This window comes from Tamandua tetradactyla, chromosome 2 (genome assembly GCF_023851605.1).
Source record: "Tamandua tetradactyla isolate mTamTet1 chromosome 2, mTamTet1.pri, whole genome shotgun sequence".
In the NCBI taxonomy this organism is placed as follows: Eukaryota; Metazoa; Chordata; class Mammalia; order Pilosa; family Myrmecophagidae; genus Tamandua; species Tamandua tetradactyla.
The window spans coordinates 89,299,013-89,322,442 of record NC_135328.1 but is presented as its reverse complement, the minus strand read 5'-3'; the positions used below and the strand labels follow the sequence as shown (position 1 = coordinate 89,322,442).

The window sequence follows — 23,430 nt, the reverse complement described above, 5'->3', positions numbered from 1 at the left end:
CTCTTCCTTTGCTGTAGGAACTTGAGTAAACCATTTCTCTGAGCCTGAGTTCGTTTACCAGTGAATTGGGGCTATGTTACTTATTTCAGGTTAGGCACTTACAAATGGTAGGCTCTCTGTAAACAGAATTACTATTAGCACAGGGATACTTAAACCATATAGCCATTAGGGAAGACGGAACATACACATAGTGCCAAACCAGTGTGCTTCAGTGGACAAAATAAAGGCCAGGGCTGCATAACACTGACATTTTTATTAGAATTCATTTGTAACAAATGGAACTTTGTGTCAGCAAAGAACTGATTTTCATACAGACTTCTTTCGCCACCAATGTAACGAAGTAAGAAAATAAAAAGCACGCCTTTCATTCTGTAAAACATTTACGCGTACTACTAATTAGAGGTAATTGTATTTTTTTTAACAAGCCATTTTACAAGTTATTTTTTTTTAATTTTTCAGTCTATGCATCCAAAACGAGAGCAAAGAACACAACTGTTATTATCTTTGTAAAGACACTCCAAGCTTGGATGGCAAAGCCACGTAATGGATGGATAGGATGGATCTGTAGCCTTCTGATCTCTGCTGGAGTATCAGGGCACCCATAAACCCAAAGGAAACCAAAACCCAAAACGGAAAAAGAAAAGGGAATTAAACATAGAAGGAGGGACTAACACAAATCCAAACCAAAAATAAGCAGGAAAGAAAAAAATCTGTCCATTACTGCAGAATTTTCCCCTTCCTGTTTCTAGTTGTGTTATTTACATACACACAATGAATTTCTGAAGCAGTTTCTTACAGATGGGTTCAAGTAATAACATTATTGGGTGTAGAATCAATAGGGCAGTGCATAGTACAAAGGTATAGAAAGTGCAAAGTTCCCTAGAGGCCCTTCCCTCCCCTGGCTGTCCTTGCCATGTCTAGCCATGCAAATCATTTTTAAAAAAGAGCTAAAATAAAGTTCTGTACAAATCACTTTTTATATATTTTGATTTTTTTTTTTACCATTGTAACTAATTACAAAATTATACATAACTACACGTACATAGGTAAATAATAGCACCGTACTGGTTATGAAGATGAAAATAATTGGAAACTTGAAAGTTTTGATAATGATAAAGATGTTTACCTGGGCAAGTAAAACTAGAATAGGCGTACAAAAAAGCACAGAGTGGAATGCACATCAATGACACTAAGGGAGTTAATTCTAGGTATTGTTCTTGCACAGTAAGTTTTCTGAAATAGTCTCTGCCTCCTTTGTCTATGGTATGCATCCCATTCATTTCCTTTTTTGACTATCATCTTTCCCTGTGCCCAGTGGGCAGGTTTTGTTTCAGGGAGAGAAAGCACTGCTAGGCTAACTGGTCAGGTGTGCAGTACTCCATTCGAGTCTAGGTGTCAAACATGCTGTGTCTGGATGAGGCAATGTCTGTCTGACCCCCTTTGTTTGGCTAAAAGAAAATTACAGCACTGAGTAATCTGGCACTGGGATAAATCTCCAAAAGATACAGACTAAAAACAAAACAAAACAAAAAAACCCAAAAAAACAACAGACCCACGTAGTGCACATTCTTCTCTGGTTCTGATGTAGGTTAGAGAGTCTCGTTCTGAGGTAGCCTTCTAGATACTTTTTTTTTTTTAAGTATTATATATATTTTCTGTTCTTTTTAAAAATTTTTTTACAAAAGTGCTCAAATACAATGCTTGCGAGTGTTTGGTCTCTTGGATTTCATTCTGCTAATGATGGAAAAATGTGGAAAAGAAAAATCCTTCCATGCAGAACACTGATGTAGCTAAAATTAAACCAAAGTATTATACCTATACCAAAACTCTTTAAGAGTTTCTCGGATATTCTGAGGGTTTTTGTTTTTAATTGTATAATGTGTGGCAAACTCATGCCATCATCCATGGCTTCCAATAGAAATTATGTTGGGAAATTTGGGGAAGATCTACCTACCTACCTATCTATATTTTTTGTTTGTGTCTTTCCCCTTCTAAAAAAGTCCTAATGAAATATCAAAGACATTCCAATGTTGCCAACGATGTCTACAAGTAAGATCAATTCGGTGCAGTTGCGGCATGTTCCAGAGCAGGTTTTGAAGGGATTATAAATAAGAAAGTTTGTTCCTGATGTTGAAAATTACAAAAGGAAGATGGGCCCTGATTAGCCAAGTGCACTGGGCTGGTACAATCGCTAACATCCCGGACTTGGTTGAAAACTAGGAATGCATATTATTCAAAGAGTTTTTGTACATGTGATAAACAGATAATGCTTTAATTGGAAGAGTTAACAGATAGGAACAGCTAGTGAAGATGCGAACCAAAAGTTAAAAAGAAATGCTATTCAAATAGGCATCAATTATAAGGCACTCTAAATGCAAAACTAAAAACAAAACAAAACGAAGTACAGCACTTCCCGGGAGTGCTATATGCCACAAAATGTTTCTGACCGAACAGAGTAACATGAGTTTGGCTTTGCCCCTGTTACAGATCATAAATGCAAATTTCATAGCACATACTCTATAGACAGTATACGATTGAATACACTTTTCTTAAAACAACTTCCGAGCTGATTACAACATTCTCCCTCCTAAAGGGATATGCACTGACCTTTCCCACATGCACACCTCTTAGATAGTTCATAATTTTTATTGCACTAGAGTGTTACAAATATGGAACTTTGTTGGAAGTCTGGCTAACAATGTTTTCTGTGAATATGACTGGGTGGGTGGGGAAGATTAGGGGGGAAGACTGGGCAGGAAATTAGGGGGTGAGGTTTGACAATCACTGATGTGCATTCCTCATTTCCCTTAAAAAAACTGGTTTCATGATATTAAGAGATACAAATGCCATAAAACTAATAAGAAATTGACAGAGATGTTTATAATAGCTTTTCTAGCTATTGGTAAAAAAAAAAATTAAACCATGGAAGAACTGAATGATAGCTATGTCTATCTTTATGTGTGGATACACTGTCTATATATACATAGACCCCTTCTAAATCACAGATATCTATGTATATATGTTAGCAGCAACTTTATACTTTGCGCCTCCCTGTTGATTCCCGAAAGAAAACAAAACAAAATTCTCTTTGACGATGTGACGAGAACGGGTACTTTCCTACTAATCGAGCAAAGCTGAACAGAAGAGTAAAAGTAATATCCGACAAGACTGATACTGTAGATTAAGAGTATTGCACAAAAATGTGCAAATTTTCCAATTATTTGATATTCTACAGCAAGGTATTACAGATAACAGTTCTACAGCTTAAAAAAAAACCTATCGTTTGGAAATAAAAAATGAAGAGTTATGTAACGTTTTAAAAATTTACTTTATCGAATGATACATTTTGTTAAAAAAAAAGTTTACACAGTTAAAAATGAAGCACAGGTCAGCAGTATCTTTACAATACTAAAAAACTAAATCAAGGACTTTCTTTTTTTAAACATTCTCTCCCTTTGCCCCCCCAAAAAACGTTATCGTGAGCGGTATGGTGGGACGGGGTGATGGCGTGTAAAAGCAGGGCCCGTTTTGCTGCGAGAAGCCACGCCAGCGAACGTCTCCAACCGCAGGGCTCCTGCGGCGTCTCCTCGCACCGCTACAGCATTCCCGAACAAGATGGTGGTTCTTTGCTGTGATTTCTTCTTCCCTTTATTTATTTTGAATCCTTGAGGTATCTGCAAATAAAATCCTTAGACGCCTCACCAGTCAGGATTCTCTCTATTATTTTCAGGTTAGATTATTACACTGTGAATTCTTGGTCCACCTGGAATAGTTTTTTTTTGTTTTGTTTTGTTTCGTGTGTCATAGTCCCACTAAGTGGTGGTTAGCTAGAAGTTAAGAAGGACTTCTCAAGTGCCCCGTATGGCTCAGAAGAGACTCCATGGATAGTGAAGGGCCTGCAGTAAAAATCCAGAATGGGTCAGGGGTTTCTACGTTGCATAGTGGTCAAAGCTGCCCAGGTACTCCAGTGCGGCTCGATAGCAGAACTGATATTGATCCTGCAGGAGACAAGAGGTGGGAAGACAAAGGAGGAAGGGGCCGTGAGTCTGTTTTAGTGGAAAAGTGGAAATCAACATTGCAGGACAAAGTTACATCTATTGGGGGTCGGCATAACTACTTTGGTCAATCGGCGCAGTCCAGTGACCAGTGTTAACCAGAACAAAGAACAACTGTAGCCACCTGGGGGCCTCTATTGACATCATGGATCGATGGGACGGAACCAGCCCTCCACTTCCAGGTGGTGGCGCTTTCAGCGAACGCTGTCTTCCAGACAGGTGTGACTTCTCGAAGTAGCATGAAATAATTACCCTCAACTGAACCCACAAACTCCCTGATATGCCACAGTTGGTGTTTTACAGTTATCTGCTTGTTTGTGATGATTTAATTCTCAGTTTGCATATTTAGGAGAGGCTAATGTAGACAGAAACTGTCCAGGGTAAAATCTGGATGCATTTATCTTCTGGGCTACTGCCAATAGAACTAAATTTTTCTTTTTTTTTAAAATTCTATTCAGACAGTGTAACCTCAGTGTCTGCAGTCGGCATCACCAACTCTCAATTCTGAGGTTCATAAATACATCTATATATACTCACACACATATTCAGGAATGCCTGAAGCCATTTCCACAGCAGCCTGGACCTTTGAGCTTTTCGTTCCACCCCCCAAACTGTTGTCACAGGATTGGGGCCCACATCAAAACGTACCTTTGCCATTTGGCTTTATTCAGTGTATTTGCTGGCTGGCTATTCTAGAAAGGCCCATACTAAGATAAAAAAAGGCATGAAATATGCACTTTTCCAGACAGGGAGGAAGCTTGTCATTTTGGAAAAAGTCAGAGCATTGTTGGTGAGATGGAAAAATTACAATTTACAGATGACTATCGGGACAAGAAAATGGAGGATTTTCTCTATAAAAGAAACTTATTTTCCGTAGCCAATGGGGCTGAAAGGAGATAGCTTCTATTTTGCTTAAATGTGCATTTTTCTACAATAAAAATGGTAATGCAAAACAAATGGAGTTTACTCCCCTGTCTTGTCACAGTGAGTTGCTTGGCTAAGTATTAAGGCTTTTTAAAAGTCCAATTTCCCTCTGTCACCCCTACACCAGTTAAATTTGTCAGGCTGATGTAATGTTTTGAGTATTGCAAACCCAATGCTTGCATTCTTTTGAAATCAAATTCTGGAAGATACTGTTGACGCTGAATTTAGGAACACACCTCTCAGCTGCATGGTTTGGGGGCCTTTTAAGGAACATAAGTGCTACCACTCATATGCTCCTTGGAAATGAATGGTAATAGGCCATGATGGCTAAACTATAGACTCATATTATTTGGAGAAATATTAGAATTTCCATAAAGATTATTGGAACAGAGGGGGACAGAAAATAAATTTTCTTTATTGTTTTAAGAAAATGCAGAAACTTCACAGCAGAAAGAAAAAGAAATGGATTCATAGCTTTTATGCTCTTAAGAAGTAGGAAAGCATCTGAACAGATAGAGGCCAATATCTCTAGGGCTTATCCAGAATCCAAATATTTACTATTTAAAATGACTCAAAACACCTAGACATACTGAAAAGGGCACACAGAAGTAAAATCTGGGCTTGAGAGTCTGTTATATGCCAGGTCTTGAGTTTTATATACATGTAGGTTAAACCATATGAAACTGCCTTTTTGTAGTCAAAAATGGTCAAATGTTGACAATTTAACATGGTTCACACTAACATATATTTTCAAGTAATTTCTACAGCAACCCTAAGACATTGATACTGTCATCCCTATTTAGAGGGGAAACATGAGGTTTAAACATTTTAATAAATTGATGTTGTTTTCCCCCACAATATTTTGCCTCTGATATTGAGAGGCCTTAAGCTCTTAATGAAGGCTATCATTTAGTTCTTGAGATGTAACAAAAGACGCGCGGGGATTTTCTCACCTCTGTCTGCACCATGGCTGGTCGCTGTGTTCTTAACATTTTGACGGTCTGGAAGATATCTACAACTCCTTCATATCTCATTCTTTCCAAAACGATGCTTAGTGTTATGAAGACTCCAGTTCTTCCAACGCCCGCACTGCCATGGTAACAAGGTAATGTCATTCAGTGGGAGCCCGAAAAGGGACATACCTCTGCCAGCATCCACACTGCAGCATCTTCCTCCACGGGAGCGGTCAGGAAACTGTGACACTGAGCTCATTAAATGATCATTCTCATGTAATGATAAGATATGAGAAGGAATGTGCAGCGGTTAAGTTAAAACAAAAATGATGACCCAGAAAACATAAATACTGTAAAATAAGTGGATGAAACATAGTACAGTTTAATTACTATTCATGCAGTTCCTACTATACACGCAGTTCCTACTATACACGCAGATCCTGTAATTGAAGACCTTCTTTCAAATTTTTAAAGTTTGAAATCAGAATATGTTGTAATAAATTGGGCAGCCTTAAGTTTTCTACGGCACTCTTCGTTTCTCGTAGTCGCTTAAATCAGGTTATGATGCCCCATGACCTAGGCATACAGAAAATACCAAAATGCACAGAATATTTAACTTTAGGCACTGGTTTTAATCTGAGAAAGAGATTCCGTTTGACAAGTTTTTGGGATATGGGATTTTTCAGGCTTTAGGGGAGTTCTATGAATAGCCTGTGATATGTATGGATTTGTGAAAGTATAACTTTTTAACGAATTCTCAAAAGGGTCTCTAAAAAGAATTAAGAACCACTAATTTATATACCCTTACGCACTATTTTTAGAAGCTCAGTAGGTAAAAGATCAGGGTGCTTTCTATCACACTAGGGCAAGTTTCTGTCTTTGTTTCCTTTATTGTTTTAAGAAAATGCAGAAACTTCACAGCAGCAAGAAAAAAAAATGGATTCATGGCTTTTATGCTCTTAAGACATAGGAAAGCATCTGGAGTTTTAGGTAATGAGGAAAACAGTGAATAATCTGAAAACTCCCTCTATTTTTTTTTGATCCTAATTAAACGGCGTGTGTAACGCTTGGGTACAGGCTGTGGAAAATGGATGGATTAATTTACCTCGGGATGTAGCTGACAGGCATATATAAATAGTGTGTCCCTTTAGGAACCGAAATTTCTACAGAGTCAAAGAGAAATGTGAAGTGAAGCTTTAAAATCCACTGGCAGTCTTTCAAAAGTGGACAGGGATGTCCAGTAGCAGTCAAGGCTCGATGTTAAGATGGAGCAAATGACCTTGAAGGTTCCTTTCAACTTTCAAAGTCTCTTTAATCCTGAGACATTGTGATTTATGATCTTCTTGACTGAATGGTCCAGGTTTTCTGTAGCTTCTTACCTAGATTTGATTGCTCAACTGGTAAAAAAAAAAATACAGTGTTTCTGGCTTTCTACTAAGCACTTTCAAGAAAAGAACAGACACTGGCCTTAGAAGTTTTGAATTTCTTGACTTTATCATGTCACTTCAATAAGTTATAAATAAAATAACTGGCATTTTCAGGATATTCCTAGATAAGAGAAAACATATGGAAGTCTTCTGGGCCACACACGATAATGTGAATAACAAAGCATGGTGTTTATACTAAAGGAGTACTTAAATCATTTTGTCATACACATACTTCTATTTATTAGAATGCCTAAAGTTAAGAATATGCATTAAAGAAATTCTTTTTCTTATAGCTTATACTAGAGAAATCTGAATTAGCATTTAGGCAAATTATATGGAAAACTAAGGGAAATAGCAAGATAACTCAAGCCCATTGTACCCACTTTGTGTAAATATATATAGCAAAGGATTCTGGATAACTTGATACAAGGTATATATGTCCAGGTAAAGGTCTGTTTCTCTTATAACATACCATGCCCAGGAAATGTAGGGAGTAGGAGAAGATCTTAGAGATCTGCTAAGAAAATTGGAGTCCAGAGAGATTTCCCTGTTGTTGTAGAGGTAAATAATGGTGAAAGAGGGATAAGAGAACTTAGGTGTCTTAAAGTCCAAGCATAACAGTTTTTCTATTTTGAGACATTGCCTCCTATGTCACTAAGAACTATAGCTTTATTTTTTCAAACAAAATAATTTTTTTAATGTATGCTCTCAAGGTTGTGGATCAGAAAAAGATTAGAAACTGAGGCTTCAAGTTACTAGAATCCTAAAATATATTAGTTGAAATAAAGGAGGGTGAATTCCTTTTGGCTGGAAGATTTTTAAAATATAACTTCCAGAAGCACTAAATTTATATTTAATGTCCCTTTTGAACCATTTACTTGCAATTTCTATTAACTTCAATGACTTGAATTATAAAATGCTTTGGAAACTATTGAAAATAATTAACTTGAAGGTGCTTCATTTTCTGATAAAGCAACAATTTTCAGGCAAATTACAATTTTAACTAAGGTACCATTCTAATCACTTATTGACTGGCAAGAATTAGTATTGTCGTTAGGCTCGATAGCTATGGTTTTTCCCAAGAAGACAAACATAGAAGAAAGACAGTTATCATTGTGATCCTGTGAAAACAAAGCAAGTAAGAAATGATTAACAGAACAGATTATCACCCAGCAATTCCCATTAAGGTGCAATTGGCAAGGAAAACCACTGTTTGGTTCTTGTTACCAAATCTTCACCTAGTTACTTTCATTTCGAGGGAAAGAAAAATGAATCCTTGCTCTAGGTTTGACCATATGTTTCTGAGATTACAATTTCTATTATATATATTGACTCTAACTGGCGAACCACTAGACGCCCACCACTCACTTTCGAAGTCGTCATCGCGCTAATCACAAATGGAAATTTCAGATTGTTTCTGATTCTTGACTCACCTGCAATGGACTGAAATGGGACCATCTTGGCCAAACTGCTCTTTTGTTTTATGAACCTGGCCGATGAAGTCAATAAATCCTTCTCCAGACTTTGGCACTCCTTGCTCTGGCCAGTCAGTGAACTGGAACTGCCTCACTGTTCGGGACTGACCATCCTATAAAGAGAAAGCCACATATGGACCACCAAGGAGGACGCCGGGGGTTCAGTTTTTGCACAGACCCTAGCAGCAATCACCTGGTCCCCCGCACTCCCCCTCCCCCCAAAAAAAGCATAAAAATCAGGAAGATTTTTAACTAGAAATTTCATATTGTTAAAACTGTGTCTTGTCTGCTATTAGCACTTCACATATATATAAAACGCAAATTCATTTATGAGCTCTCCTGATGCTCCGTTAAGAACCATCTAGTAAATAGCCAGATCATTCCCACATGAATAAATGCTTCTAAGACTTAAAGTCTGTGTTTACAACAATTGGCCATGTTCACATGCTTCCAATGTGGAACACACATACTCTATTTCAAAAGTTTCAGAACCCAATGACTTCTATATTGAAAGGAGCAGCTGGGCGTGTCATCCAGCCCCGAGATTCTGCTGTTGTCACCATAACTTCACATCTGCTGGGTCTGCTTATTTCTAGCATTGTCAAGTGGTAAATGGTGACATTTAAAGGATCTGACACAAATCAGGTTGTTGCTGTTAACCCGGATGCCCCCACATGTCTCAAAGGCCTACGACTTTCTAGCTATGCCAGGGTACACAGCACATGACACGTGACTATGGTGTCAAGCAGAAAGTAAAGCATCCCCCAAGGAGGCCAAAGAAATTATTAGCACATGAATGCCTATTTGGAAAAAGAACTCTTCTTGGCTGATCACAGGAATTAAGGATGCTGTGAAGGGATGTAATAGAAACAAACCACAAGGCAGGAAGAAAGCTCACTAGATGCACAAGGACTCTTTCTTTCCTAAAATGATAAGGTAAAATTGCTTTTGACTCTTAGAAGTATAAATGGTTTGAAAGAAAGAGGATAGGAACGCTGCTTCTGATTCCTCCTGAAATTGCACTGTCTGTCTGGAAGCACGACAAAAGCAGAAGTGATCCCGTTTACAGAAGCAGGATTAATAATTATGTCCACCAACTTTTGCCCCTGACTCCTCAGAGAAAGAGGTAATTCCAGACTCCAAGCTTAGGGGGACTGACCCCATTTGTGTGAAGAGGCTCTTCTCCCTAAAGCTTTAAATTGTTTCCCCTTCGCATTTTTGTGGAAAATAAGTCCATGATAAAGTTATTTTGGATGCATGGGTATGTGCTCTCAAGATTCTGGGGAAGGAGGCACAGACTCCATCTTTCTCATTTAGTCATACTGACAAGAAGGGGCAGCTCAAAGAGTGATGGCCACAGATCCATCAGCCTGGCGGTTTCCACAGGAACAGGGCATAATCCTGGTTGGCTTTTTGGGGGGATAGGGTTAAAAAAGGAAGATTATATCAACTTAGAACACAGTGGAGTATGGAAATGAATACTTGGATCCATAACTAATGGGTGATTGCCATGAGAGCATGATTTACTTCCTTCTGCTTCAGGAAAGGGGATAGAGAGCCCAGCAAGGGAAACCAGAGGCTAGGTAATGCATAGTTGTTCTCTTGTGACTATCTTGGGAATTTCCTTTCTCACCACAGTTGCTTTTAACAGTACTAGGAGGTCACATGCACAAACCCTTACTATTTGGAAAAGAGACTACCAGACTCCATTTTAAAGGTTAACTGTTAACAGTACTTTATTCTCAAGTGCCAACTTGCTTTCTAAACTGAGAAGTTCAGATTAGAAACACACCAGGACCACAGACAGCAAGGGCTGTGGTAACCAAGAAAATTAAACGATTTTTTTTAAACATGTGAGCAAGTTCCTATTTTCAGTCTTTCTCTTGCATATTGTGATGAGATTTAATTTGGGCATGTGGGGAGTTATAAAGGTGTCTCCTAGACTTTATCATCAGAAGTGGTTGGTGAGTTTGCTTTAAATGCACTTAATTTTCACCCCCATACCTAGTTGCAAATGCTGAAAGGGCATGTTCTTTGTTTTTTTTTTTTTTAAACAATAAATAAGATGGGTCACCAAGGCACACTTGCTTTGATGACTCAATAAACGAGACCTGGGGACTAAACTGCTGTTGCAAGTATAATCACCTTCCTAGTAGTTAAGACTTTAGACTTTCTGGGATTAACAGGACTGTCACCTGAGCCAAGCAAGCTGCCAAGGAATTTTTCTCACCTCAGGTCAACAGCCAGGGTCAGGCTTTGGGGATTAGGAGACAATCTCCAAACATAAGTGTTGGTTGAGAAAGCTGCTTTCCAGAAAAAAAGGATGGGTCCAGGAATTAGCTCTATTCTGGCGTTTTGTTCAGTGCACACACTATGACGGTTCCCAAAACAAAGCAAGGCTTGGACTGACCCTGCTCTTCCCTAAGATGTGTTTGTAATCATGGTTTGAAAGTGGCCACAGGCAAGGATCTTAAAGTTTATGCACAGAACATCTTACATCAGGGCTGAACCTTAGACTCAGCAATCTCAATAAGAAATGCAGACTGAAAATTAGCCAACAAGGGTCATGGGTGCACAGCTCTCATGGACAGACGCATTAGCACACGGAGGAATAAACCACGCCAGGAATCAAATTAGAATGTGCAGAGCTTGTCAGATTCTTCTAAAGAATGCCATTTGCTCTGCAGTTTTAAAATCATACCAAATTAACCTTCAAGCCCATACGACCTAAAGGGCTTTGCAAAACAACACCATATTTAGAGCCTCAAGTAATGAAGAAGTGAAAACAAAACAAACAAAAAAAACACAAAACTCCTATGAGATTGCACTGAGAAGGCGAATGTAGGCGCAGCCAGCCGATCAGTAAATGCGTCCCAGCACAAACATTCCCGGGGTACATCCCAAAAGCTGGGCTGCCAGATGTTAAGTCTGAAGGGAAGCCAAACCTGGATTTGTGAGAACATTTGCCAGAAGAGGAAAAGTTACTTTTCTGTTAAAAAAAAAAAAAAAAAAAAAGTCCCTCCATGATGGGTGGTATTTCTCCTCTTTGGGAATACAGTCCCTTTGGTAAATGTTTCTCCCAGCAGTACACTGAGGACAACTTTTCATCCCATGGTTAAGAATACGACTACTTCGATTTACCCTGGCATCTGTGACCTTGAATTCCCTTAGAATATACTGCGGCATGTTATACTCAGCCATGGGGTCCACGACAAAGTACTGATATCTTGCGGATCGCTCGGCTGGCCAGTACTGGTGACATTTTTCCTAAAAAGAGAGAAGATTCATGTTAGACTATGCAAAATGTCAATAAGATTTTGTCTGTCATCTCTCTCTCTCTAAGTCCCTTCTCCCATTAGCAAAATTTCAATAGTCAACGCAATTCCAATCACATGTGTTTCCTCTGAGAACATAAACTCCCTGAGGACAGGGAAACTATCTGGTTCTTTATCTGCCTGTCACAATTGGGTACATGGTATGTGGCATACAGAAGGTACTTAAAATATATCTGTTGAAGTGCATATCTTGACAGGCTAAGGATCTTCCTACCTACAAAGTATCCGAACAAATACATCAAGCCTTAGATGCACTGGTGACCATGTCACTCATGTACTGTAGCACCACAGCAGACCAGGGCTGTCATGGTTTGGAATGAAAAGAATCATGAAGCATGGCTGCAGAAAGAAACCCCTGAATGGATTTGGTCCAACATTATCTGCCAGGTAGTTTCAGTGACTTGGTGAAGCTCCACAGAGTCAACACCCAAATCAGAATTGTAAGTTACTTTCATAGTCCAGTATGGTTTATTTTGGGGCTGTTCTCTTTGGGCTGCAAAAGTTAGTTTAAATGCTAGAGAGAAAGCTAAAACCTAAGTAAAGAACAGAGAAGATAACTTGAACAAACATGGCAAAATGCTGAGTGATGGATATCTCTGATACTAATTTATGTATATATTTCAGAATAATCATTTTTAAAAAGTGGATCTGAGATTACCAGATCACATCCCTAGGAAAAGTTTTGGAGCTAACACTTCATTCAGCTGGGAGTGGAAAATGGAGAAAGATTTTGCTTCAGGGATAAAGAGAGGCAAGTTTCTTCACACACAGAACCGATGGCACATTTGTTCATAAAAGTCCAGCCTGTCCAGAGCAAATAAGAACAAGCTGAGGGTCGGGACATAAGTCAAAGAGGGTGTCTGCCCATTCATTTTCTCTCTTAAAGCCCTAGGTCTTTCTTCGAAACACAAACCAAAGAACTTGATGAGGCCTTGAAAATTGGAAACAACAAAAAGCAACAGCCCAGGTTGTGTCCAGAGGCCTCTGCATTCCAAGGAAATAACTCTGTCACTTGGGTTATTGAAATGAAATTCCCACTTCTGCATGGGGTAATGTCTCAGGAAGAAACCCACCTACGGAGGCGGCAAACTGCACTTACTCTGCCCATTTCACGCAGCTTGGTCAGCATCACAACAATGGTGGAGTTGTGTTCCCAGAGCATCCGCCAAAAGTCTTCCGTGGTCTCTGCCAAGGGCCCCTGGGTAGCAATGTAGGCTTTCTGTTGTCTGGATTACAGATAATGAAGAGAGTATGTTAAAGTAGTCTGAGACAAACATTCGATGTGGAAATATCAACCTGGTGACAAAAGCATTAAAACATATCATTAATGCAACTGCAGTAAATTCCTGTTAAGTTTGCTTAATCAAACAAGAGCATCTGGAATATGTTGAGGACGTCGCAAAAGAAGCTGCTTTGTTAATATTATGATGTACGTCTTTATCATTATTATTTAACTGTTAGTGCAAAGCTAATAGCTCAATTTCACGTGTCATACAAATCACTTAAGAAACACTTATTTGTGCTGCTTCATTTTCTAGGAATGACTCTAACACAATCTATTAAATCTATGAAATATAGTGCAAAACAGCTTCTCTCTTAACTCTTTCCTCATCTACATGGCTTCTGAAAGAAAAGTGCAGAAGGCCAGATTAAAAACTCCATGCCTGCTGCTTCTTACTCTTCTCTAAAGTAATAAAACACAAGTACCAAGGGACTGAATGCTGACCCATGTGGAGAGAAAACGGCTTTGAATTGAGATGAAATTCTTTCTGGTTATGAAACTAGGGCACATGTCAATATCAAAGCTTTAGACTGTCAGGGGAGCAAGAGTGTATACCTGTATCCATCAATAAAGCTGGCATTGATGTAATCAGATCCTTCGACTCCTCGGATAGGCTGCAGGCACACCCTCGTGGATTCATATGGCATAATATTAACAAGGCGATTTTTGAATTTATTACAAGGAAGATTGGCACTGATGAATCTTGAGGTGTGAGCTTTAGAGCTGGCCAGACGCTGTTGAGTGGTGAAAAAGAAAAACCCGACAGATAATTTTAGCCTAAGGTTTGGAGGCAAGGTACCCAAGAATCCCCTTTTTGGGGAATAGGGGGTGGGGATAGAAATCTTTAGTTTACTGTGGAGCAAATGACTATTCAAACTGCACTGCTTTTCACTTCTACCTAGTGATTCCAAATAACCTACTGGGTTTTTAAAATAGCATGTTCTGGGAGTACAGTCTGTCAATTTAACTTAGAGATAGAAGAGCTCAAGGTATGTTTTTAGGAAGCACAAAAGAGAAGAGGCTAAGAGGAAGAATATGTCTGATAGCCAGGCACTTTAGGTCAAGTGAATTTTGTACTTCATTTCACAAACTTCACAGGTTAAGAAAACAGAGCTGCTGCTGTGGGGCAATCCCAGAAGGACTTGTTCCTCAATCACCACCCCCCCTCTGACACTGTACCTTGAATTCAAGCTCCATTCCCGTGACATTCTCTCCTGCTTCTATCTGTGTCAGCTTCTGAATATAGGCGTACAAGTTTCTAGCTGGCACTTCGGTATTTCCACAAGTCACTGCTTCTAACAGTGCATCGTGGATAAAGATGTATTGGTCTTCTGTTTGAACCATGTAATTCCTCTGGGCTCTCATTAAAGTTACATGGCCATAAATATCTACAGTTTTTTCATGCTTTATTCTTTCTAACATGGCATCTATTACGATGAAACACCCAGTCCGGCCAACTCCCGCACTATAAGGAAAACAAAGGGAAAAGAAAAGTTCAAATAAACCAATCCAGAAAGCAGGAGACCATAAAATTTTTTTCTATAATTCTTATTAACTATAATTAATTTATACCTATTAATTCCACCCAATTGGCTATTGGGTTGATGAAGTCAAAAGCATTATTGAGTCACCATAATTAGAGTACAGGGAACAAAAATATTGAGTAAAATATTTTAGTTTTAAAATGTAATAATACTAAAGCCATACTAATTCTATGTTCCATGATCACAAATTATCAAGTGGACATTATTTTGCAAACATTGTAGAAAATAAAAAAAATGTTTATACTGTTTTTAGTTAGTAAATATATGAAAAATGGGTGAAGATCTAACTAGGCTATGTTTTGGCAAACCCTTTCAATCAAAGTTCAATTTACCAAAAAAAAAAAAAAATCTAGTAACCTATTCAACTTGAAACAGCTTATATTATACAATGCAGCAAGGAAGTTCTAAAGCTAACCGAGTGGAAAGTATGTAATTACAATTTTAAAATGTAGTTGCACGATGAAAATAGTATAGGGTATTCTCAAGGCAAATTAATGTGTAATAAAAAGCAATCACTAGAGGGTGGTGAGTGCTTCCTGTTTTTCTCTTTTCTTTAGAGTTCAATGTCTTTTAAAATTCCAGGAGAAATTCAACTATTTTGCATGGGAAAATAAAAGCCTCAATCTTCGGTACTGAAAAAGCTCTGAGGCATTTTTTAAACTTCATTACTTCTGGACTTACAGGCCATGTTCCAGTTGGTTGAAACGGTTTCAAAGAAGAGGAGGTGTGAGAGTCAACAAAGCACAATAGCTAGGTGGTGTCTGCTATTCCAAGGAGACAATCTAATTTACCAAACTGGATTACTGAATCAGGTGGTTGAAACATTAGGATTTCCTCAAGTATTGAAAAGAATACCAAGAAAATAATACATCTGTTTGTACAATCTCGAGGTAAGCCTTGCATGTTTCTACTCATCAAACACTTTAGGCTGAGTCCATTTATGTGTGAAATATGGTTCAATCGAAAATACTTCCTCCTGATCACGGGTAAACATGCAATCCCCAGGAATAGATACATATATCACTGCGGCATACACCAAGTAACAGGAAGCATCTTTCATTAGATACATGCCACTGTTTCCTGTCATTTGTGTATATGCATTCATTTATTCCATCTATGTTTCAGCAAATAATGCTGTATTCTGCTAAGTGAATTGAGGGATACAACAACAGGGATGATTTGGATAGAAAAAGCTCCGTCTGTTAAAAGAGATAATTCTTTTGCTAAAATATTCATAATAAGGAAGAAAAAGAAGTGTTGATCTTGTGGATGATGTATGTGGCAGTTGAACTGGGATGGGAAGGATGGCGAATTAAGGAGGCTGGAACAACAAAAGAGAAGGAATCACTTTTATAAGCATACTGCTGGCTGTGGGAGCTACATGTGAAACTTTCATCTGCCTGGTGAGATACCTGTGCAAGGAATGTACCAGTACTTCAAACTGAATGAGTTTAATGAGCATTAGGGTGCCTCTCTCAACTCAAACATCACTTTCTCTCTGGTGCCAAGGGGCTGCAAGGTAGTAAGAAAGCACTTTGTAATGACATAATGCCACTATTAAACTACTGAACAGTGCAGATCAAATCCACTCTCCTTACATGAGCCCTGTGGTTTGTGAACTAGGTTACGCGGGAATGTGATATAATTGTTTTAAAATCGCTTACTTTTTAATGTTCCATGTCAGAGGGCCTATGAGTGAAGAGTCCATTCGAGACTTAAACCCACTAACTCAGATGATATCAACGTGTCACGCAAATGCCATCTGGGAAAAAGAGTCTGAAATGGTAGCAAGTGCCTTAGCGTGGAACCAATGAGAAACCTGATAGAAGCATTACTACAGAGCTCTGTTAGTCTGGTGGTTCCAGTTCACTGAGACCCCCAAAGTCCTGTTTTATTCATTTGTCCAATGTATAAATTTGCTTGACGGCAAGTTTTCCATGACACTCTTCTTCCCCAGGCAGGGTTAATCAGCCTCTGCTCCAGATCTTTGGGTGCCCAAGTCCCACGCACACTGTATTATTAGTTTTGAGGGGCTGCCAAGCACAAACAACAATGTATATCTTTAGAGCAGAAAGTGCATTTTTTGGTCATCTTTGTGTGCCCTGCCCCCCATATGCAGTAAGTACTTGATAATGTTTGTGGAATAAGTGAATGGATGAATGATTAACATATAAGGCCTTATGTAATGAGCAGTCCATCCAGGGAGGGTGAGCCCACTTAGGAACCGGGAATCTTTGGTCAGTCAAAGAATTCCTACATGGAAGGAAATATGTGGGGGACAAAGGAAAAATGCTTTGAGTAATCACAGTGCCTTGCTCTCCTGATAATGCCATTGCTTTGCAATTAAAATAATCTAAATAAGACTAACCTGGGAAAAGGAGGCACACCCCAGGTTCTTAGACTATAACATCTCATATTTTTTTTTTTTTTTTTTTTTTTTTTAGACAGAGAGAAGGAAGGAAGGATAGAAGGAAGAAAGGGAAACATTTTTAAACATTTTCTTGTTTTATTGTATTCTGTTTCTCCGTTTTTGTTACATGGGCTGGGGCCGGGAATCGAACCGAGGTCCTCCGGCATAGCAGGCAAGCACTTTGCCCGCTGAGCCACCGCGGCCCGCCCACATCTCATATTTTTTTTCTGTTAATTGTTCTCCTAAACTGTCTTCATTCTAATTGTTTCTTACTTCTAACTGGATACTACTTCATGCAATTCTTCCTAGCAAAACCACACTGTAGGTTATTCCTGAGTCCTGTGTGTGTGTGTGCGTGTGTATGTGTGTGTGTGTGTGTGTGTAGCAAGTGAATTCTAGAAAATGGTAGGAATATTTTCCCCAAATATATATGAAGGACCATTCATATGACATGATGCATGGTTCTATATTCTGGCAGAAAGATACTACAGAATCTTGCAAATCTGGGAGGAATAACTGCAGTTGCAAACCATATCAATCTCCTGATGACCGTGAGAAGGCATTCCCCCCCCCAAAACATGGAGGAAAAAATTAAATATGCAGACATGAGTCTCCATCACAAATATTGAAGAAACGAAGTAAAATAAGAGAATGTGACTTGAGCGAAATCTGTGTTCCTCCAAACATAAAATATCGTGAACTGCCCGACTTTGCTGTTTATATAGAAGTCAGGGAAGGAGAAGAATCGTGTTCCCTCTTCTCTGGGGCAAAATGATCTTGGGAGTTTTAAATATTAGTTTGAAGCAAGACCCTGAGGTTCAAGACACTTTCTTCAGATACCAATGATTGGGTGACCTTGAGAAAGTCACTTAACTTCGCTTGTTTCCCATTTTCCTTAAATCGTGATAGTGATGATTATCTAGAGTTAATTACCTGTGACTCTAATTATCTCGTAAGTCTTAAGGCTTAATTAAACATACCAAGTGTTGGCAAGCATAAAGGAAGAGGAAGTTTCTTTGTAGGGAGACTCCATTTAAAATCCCACTTCTGAAGATGACAACAAGGAACAGATTATTTTACATTGCCGAAATTATGCTAGAATCACTGCAGGATCATTTGAGATTTGGCTTTAAAAAATCTTGCTTTCATCTACTCCCTCAAGCTGTCTTCTTCTCTTGCCATATTTCTAATAAATAATAGCTTACATTTGAGGAACGTTCTGCTTTCACCCACAGCGGCATGCTAAAGGAAATGTTTAAAGAGTCTTCCCCCTGCAGTGCTTGGTGCCTAGGAGGCATGCAGCAAACGTCAGTTTCTTTCTCTATTTGAAACCACTTTTTTCTGGGTAACCCCTAATCCCATGCTTGACAGTTTCTACCGAAACCACTACCTTCTAACACATTTTTCCGAGACAGCCCCCACTTTTTTTCTTTTCTTAGAACTCCCCATCTCCCAATGCAGTCATAAACAGCTTACATAACCCTTAGATAAGCTTCACCTGCTAACACTATTTCTAGCCACCCTAACCCAGGAGCATGCGCAGAAAGGAGCAGCCATGACCCTGTCACCTTTACTTCATTATAATAGTAAAAAAATCACACCCACTAATTATGCTAGGTCACCATTTTTGAACATGCGATGTCTGAGCATCCATGTTTTGCTAGAGCAAATGTGCCACTTAACCCTGTCCCGAGCCCCATGTCACCTCATTTTTAGCCACTCCCTTAGACTAGCCCTCTCCAGACTAGATAAAAATCCCCGGCCCCTTTGTCACGAGGATGAAGTCTGACCTAGACGGTTGCTCATAAAAACGTCTAACTTCTACCTTTGCTTGGCTTGTACTTCTTTTCAGAAAAACTGTAACTGCAAATATCTGCAAAGAAACAGCTGTTACAAACTCCTGCAGCCATTGCCGCTCGTCCTGTGGTGAACCGCAAAGACCCCCAGCTGAAGAAAAAGCAAGAACCCACCTCCATGCTAACCTCAAGCTCCTGCCTTGCCACAGCCGAGAAAGTCCTCTTCCTGGAGTGTGCACACTAAGCCCCCAATGCTGGCCTAACTTCACCTTTGTGCATTATAATAGTAAATTCTCCACCTTTGGATGGGATTTAGATGCCATTTCCTGAAAATGCAATGTATGTAAAAGCATATTCTAGCATGGCCAGGGACTGCACGTGCTCAAAACCAATTCTTTATACTTTAGAAATCCCCTTACCCACTTGCCCCAACAACTATCTGTACCCGTATCCCCTGCCACCCTATCAAAGAATCCAACACACCTTCCTCTAAGAGATAGTGCCTTTTAGACATTGATTCCCTCCTCCTCCATTCTTTGGTCAAAAAATTAAGTGCTGCTTTGCTTTACTGCAACTGGTTTTGCTCTTTTGGTGCGATGCACACGAGACAATAGACAGCACTTTTGGGGGTAGGGCCCATTGAGGGTCATTAATGCCTTTGGCTTGGGGACACTGAATTTGAGGCTTGCCTCCAGTCTCTCTGCTGGTCAACTACGCAAACTCTTTTCTTGAAATCCTTGCGTCATAGTATTGGCTTTCATGTGCATGGGGCAAAAGAGTTCCCTGGACCAGTGAAACGTACTCTGATTCAGGACATTTAAGAATTGCCCTGAAGGGCGGGCCACGGTGGCTCAGCAGGTAAGAATGCTCGCCTGCCAAGCCCGAGGACCCAGGTTTGATTCCCGGTGCCTGCCCATGTAAAAAAAAAAAAAGAGAAAGAAAGAATGGCCCTGAAGTCATACACCAGATGGAAAGCAGCAAAAGGACTCAACAGCCAGTGCTCATGTGCTCTCAGCACCCTCCATGGCACCACCGCCCCCATTCATACTGCACACTGCCACTGGGTCAGCAACAACTGCCAAATATGATCCTCTAGGATCAACCTAATCCCTGAAATGGGTTCCCTGGAAAGCCTTTCTCCCTTAGCCTCTATGACACTGGTTAAGGGGAGCATGGAAGCCTTGGAGTTGATGGTAGGAGGGGAAGAGATTCTGTAATTATCCTAAACACACAATAACCCAAAATATGGCAGTCCATGAAATTACCCAAAAAGAACCGACTTGTGTCTTGTGTCATGGCTATTCAACATCTTTTTCCATCAAATCTGTTCCTTTCTGTCTTGCTCTCTCTGCGATTACTCAGATCTAACATTTGAGCTTCACCTTAAACAGTTTCCCCCTCTTGCCTTGCATAATAATTATAAATCCCTATGCATTCAGACCTTCTCAGTTTTATTCCACTATCCATCCAGTGGTGTGCTAGAGATGGCAAAAACCAACTGTTACATTTTCAATAATGTTGCTTATTGGTTTACCAGGCCGTATTACAATTCAATTATATAAACTTACTGTTGTTATATTAAAAGCAAAAATAATAATTACTCAACAATCACTTCCTATTTTACTGTATTTTTCTATTAGCTATGCTCTTGGGATGAAAACACTTTATCATGGCATGCTGGTGTCCATCTCTTCACAGCTTTGCATTCAGTGACTTCACGTTTGTAGTCTGAAATCAGCCATGGTGGGTGTATTTACACCAGGGAGTTGGAAAATGCAGCAGTTTTTTCCAAGAGATGGTTGTTAAACATTTATCACCCCACACTGACTATCTTAGTCTATTCCTAGCAGCCAGGGGGCAGTTAGGAAGACATACATTGCTTTGTTCTTCCATCCACATTTGCTGCATATTATTGTTCCACAGGTTTTTACTGACTGCCTGTCATTTACTAGGACACCAAAGAAGTAGGGAGCCAAAGTAACATGATCCTTTCATCTTGGAGACTATAGTTTAGTGGGAAAATTAGATATTAATCAACTGAGCACATGCGTAAATATACATTAGGTATATATTAGCAAATCTCAATAACTGCCATGAGGTACATGTGCACAGTACATCTTAGAGGCAGAACATCTTTGAGGAAATGTCCTTTAAATTGAGTCCTACACAAAGAACAGCTGTTAGCGCCATGAAGAAGGGTTGGAAGATAGAGATAATATTCCTAGAAAAGGCCCTGGAATGGAAAACTACTTAGCATATTTGAGTAATTAAAAGAAAGCCAGACTGGCTGGGATAAGGCAAGGAAAAGAGGGCATGTTTCACATATATATTTCCTGTTTCAAGGACTGTTTCCAAAAGTTTTTAAAACTTACAAACACATTACCATTAAAAAATAATAATTCTGCATAATATTCTCTAGGTCCATCCATGTTATTACATGCCTCATAAGTTTATCTTGTCTTAAAGCTGCATGATATTCCATCGTACGTATATACCACAGTTTGTTTAGCCATTCTTCTGTTGATGGACAGTATGTGATGATAAGAATTACTGAGTGCATATGTAGACCGGTATGATTTCTAAATGTTGTGCTAATTTCTTTTTTTTATTTTTCTTTTTTTTTCTTTTTTTCTTTCTTTCCATTAATAAAAAAAAAATATTGTGTATTTAAAAAAAAATAAAATAATAATTCTGTTTCACATGTTTTGTACCTTATGATATGAGTCATCTATCTGCGCATCATTTAGATGAATATCTTGGATAGCAGGAACAATGTTTCATATAAAATGCACATGGATGGATTATTTCTGAGCCCCTCTATATACAAAACTGAAGTATGACCAACGTCCTGGCTGTGTACAGAATCACTGGACTCCACACTTAACTGGTTTGCTTTATGGTCTTCTTTCATATTTGGGGTGGTCTTAGGCCAGTCTGATTTTTGTACTTTCAGCAGTAATTTTTGCCCCAAGTACTTGTGGAATTTTTTCCTTTACCTTGGAGGTCCAAAAATGTCATCTGGATGTGTCTTAGGCACAGGCCTCTCCATTTAAACTGCATGGCTCTCAGGAAATACCTTTATTATTAGATTCATGGCTTTCTCTTAGTTCCAGTAAAATTTAACATGTTTTAAGCTTTTCCACCTGTGTCCTTTGCTTACGCAGGTCCTTCCGCCTCCTTTACATCTCTACTTGTTGACCTGGACCTTTGTTCAAATCTTACCTTAAGTACACATTCCTTGATCAAAACTCCTTAGTAAATTCCTCATTGGATTCCAATGGCATTTTTTTTTTTTTTTTTTTTTTGGTATGCTGTATGGTGGGGTCACATTTCATTCTTTCTCCATGTGAGTATTCCATTGTTGCAACACCATTTGTTGAATTTTTCTTTGGCTGGTTTTTTGTTTGTTTGGGGGGAAGTGCATGGGTCCAGTGACAATTTATACCTCTTTGTCAGTATCTGCCTTACTTTAGTTTGCTTCCTGGTTATTATTCTTATGCCAGTTGAAAATCCTCTTGATGGGGAAGACAACAGTCTCCTTGTCTCTACTATGTTTAACAATTTCCCATGGTGATTTCCGTGCCAGGGAAATTTAAGGTGTTCAAGTTGAATTGCAAAATAAAAAACGCAAGCTTAAAAAATTAAACCTTCTGCTAGGGCAGTGCCATATACAGGATACTCCCCAAAGCCCTCAGCATGGGAATATGCATTTGACAAATGTTTGCAAAGATAAAGGGAGTTTTTGTAATTTGACGAGATGGAAACAACCCATGCTTATGCTTCACTCCAGTTGCTCAGAAATAACAAACCTCAGGCACTATTTTTTTTTCTTTAGAAATTGAACTTTGAAAATTCAGGGCTTTTACAAGTATGCCAGTATACTTTTCTCTGAATTTCCAAGTTCATAGCACCCCATGTTTTACTTCCTTCTTCAATTTTCTTTTTTTTTAATTCAACCATCAGTATCTGAGTGCAGCATAACTCTCAAAATGAAGGATTGTTGTTCTAAAAGCAAATGCATTTTTCTTTGATCCTGAAAACCTCAGCTTCCCTAGCAGTGATAATGATGGAACCCTATTTAGTACTGTTTGTTCTTCATCATTTCAACAGCCTGCAACCTGAAACATGATAAGAACAGCAATACTGATAAACTACCCTTATTTTAATCTGCTTTCTGTTGTAGTTGCCAAGTACTGAGACAGATTTTTCTAAATATCTTTAAAAGAAAA

At 39.0% G+C, this 23,430-nt stretch overlaps 1 protein-coding gene across 9 annotated transcripts in view; it reads right to left on the bottom strand.

Moving 5' to 3' along the window:
- Positions 1-234: 234 nt before the first annotated feature.
- The window catches only part of PTPRD (protein tyrosine phosphatase receptor type D), a 685,849-nt gene continuing 662,653 nt past the window's right edge, over positions 235-23,430 (bottom strand). For all 9 annotated transcript variants that reach the window (XM_077148194.1, XM_077148192.1, XM_077148196.1 and 6 more), the window contains 7 exons: positions 14,631-14,916; positions 14,007-14,185; positions 13,269-13,395; positions 11,976-12,101; positions 8,793-8,947; positions 5,933-6,068; positions 235-3,998 (listed from right to left, as the gene is read on the bottom strand). In XM_077148194.1, the coding sequence (XP_077004309.1) occupies positions 3,930-3,998; positions 5,933-6,068; positions 8,793-8,947; positions 11,976-12,101; positions 13,269-13,395; positions 14,007-14,185; positions 14,631-14,916 (1,078 nt within the window). In that variant the 3' untranslated portion in view covers positions 235-3,929. The remainder of the gene's footprint in view (positions 3,999-5,932; positions 6,069-8,792; positions 8,948-11,975; positions 12,102-13,268; positions 13,396-14,006; positions 14,186-14,630; positions 14,917-23,430) is intronic.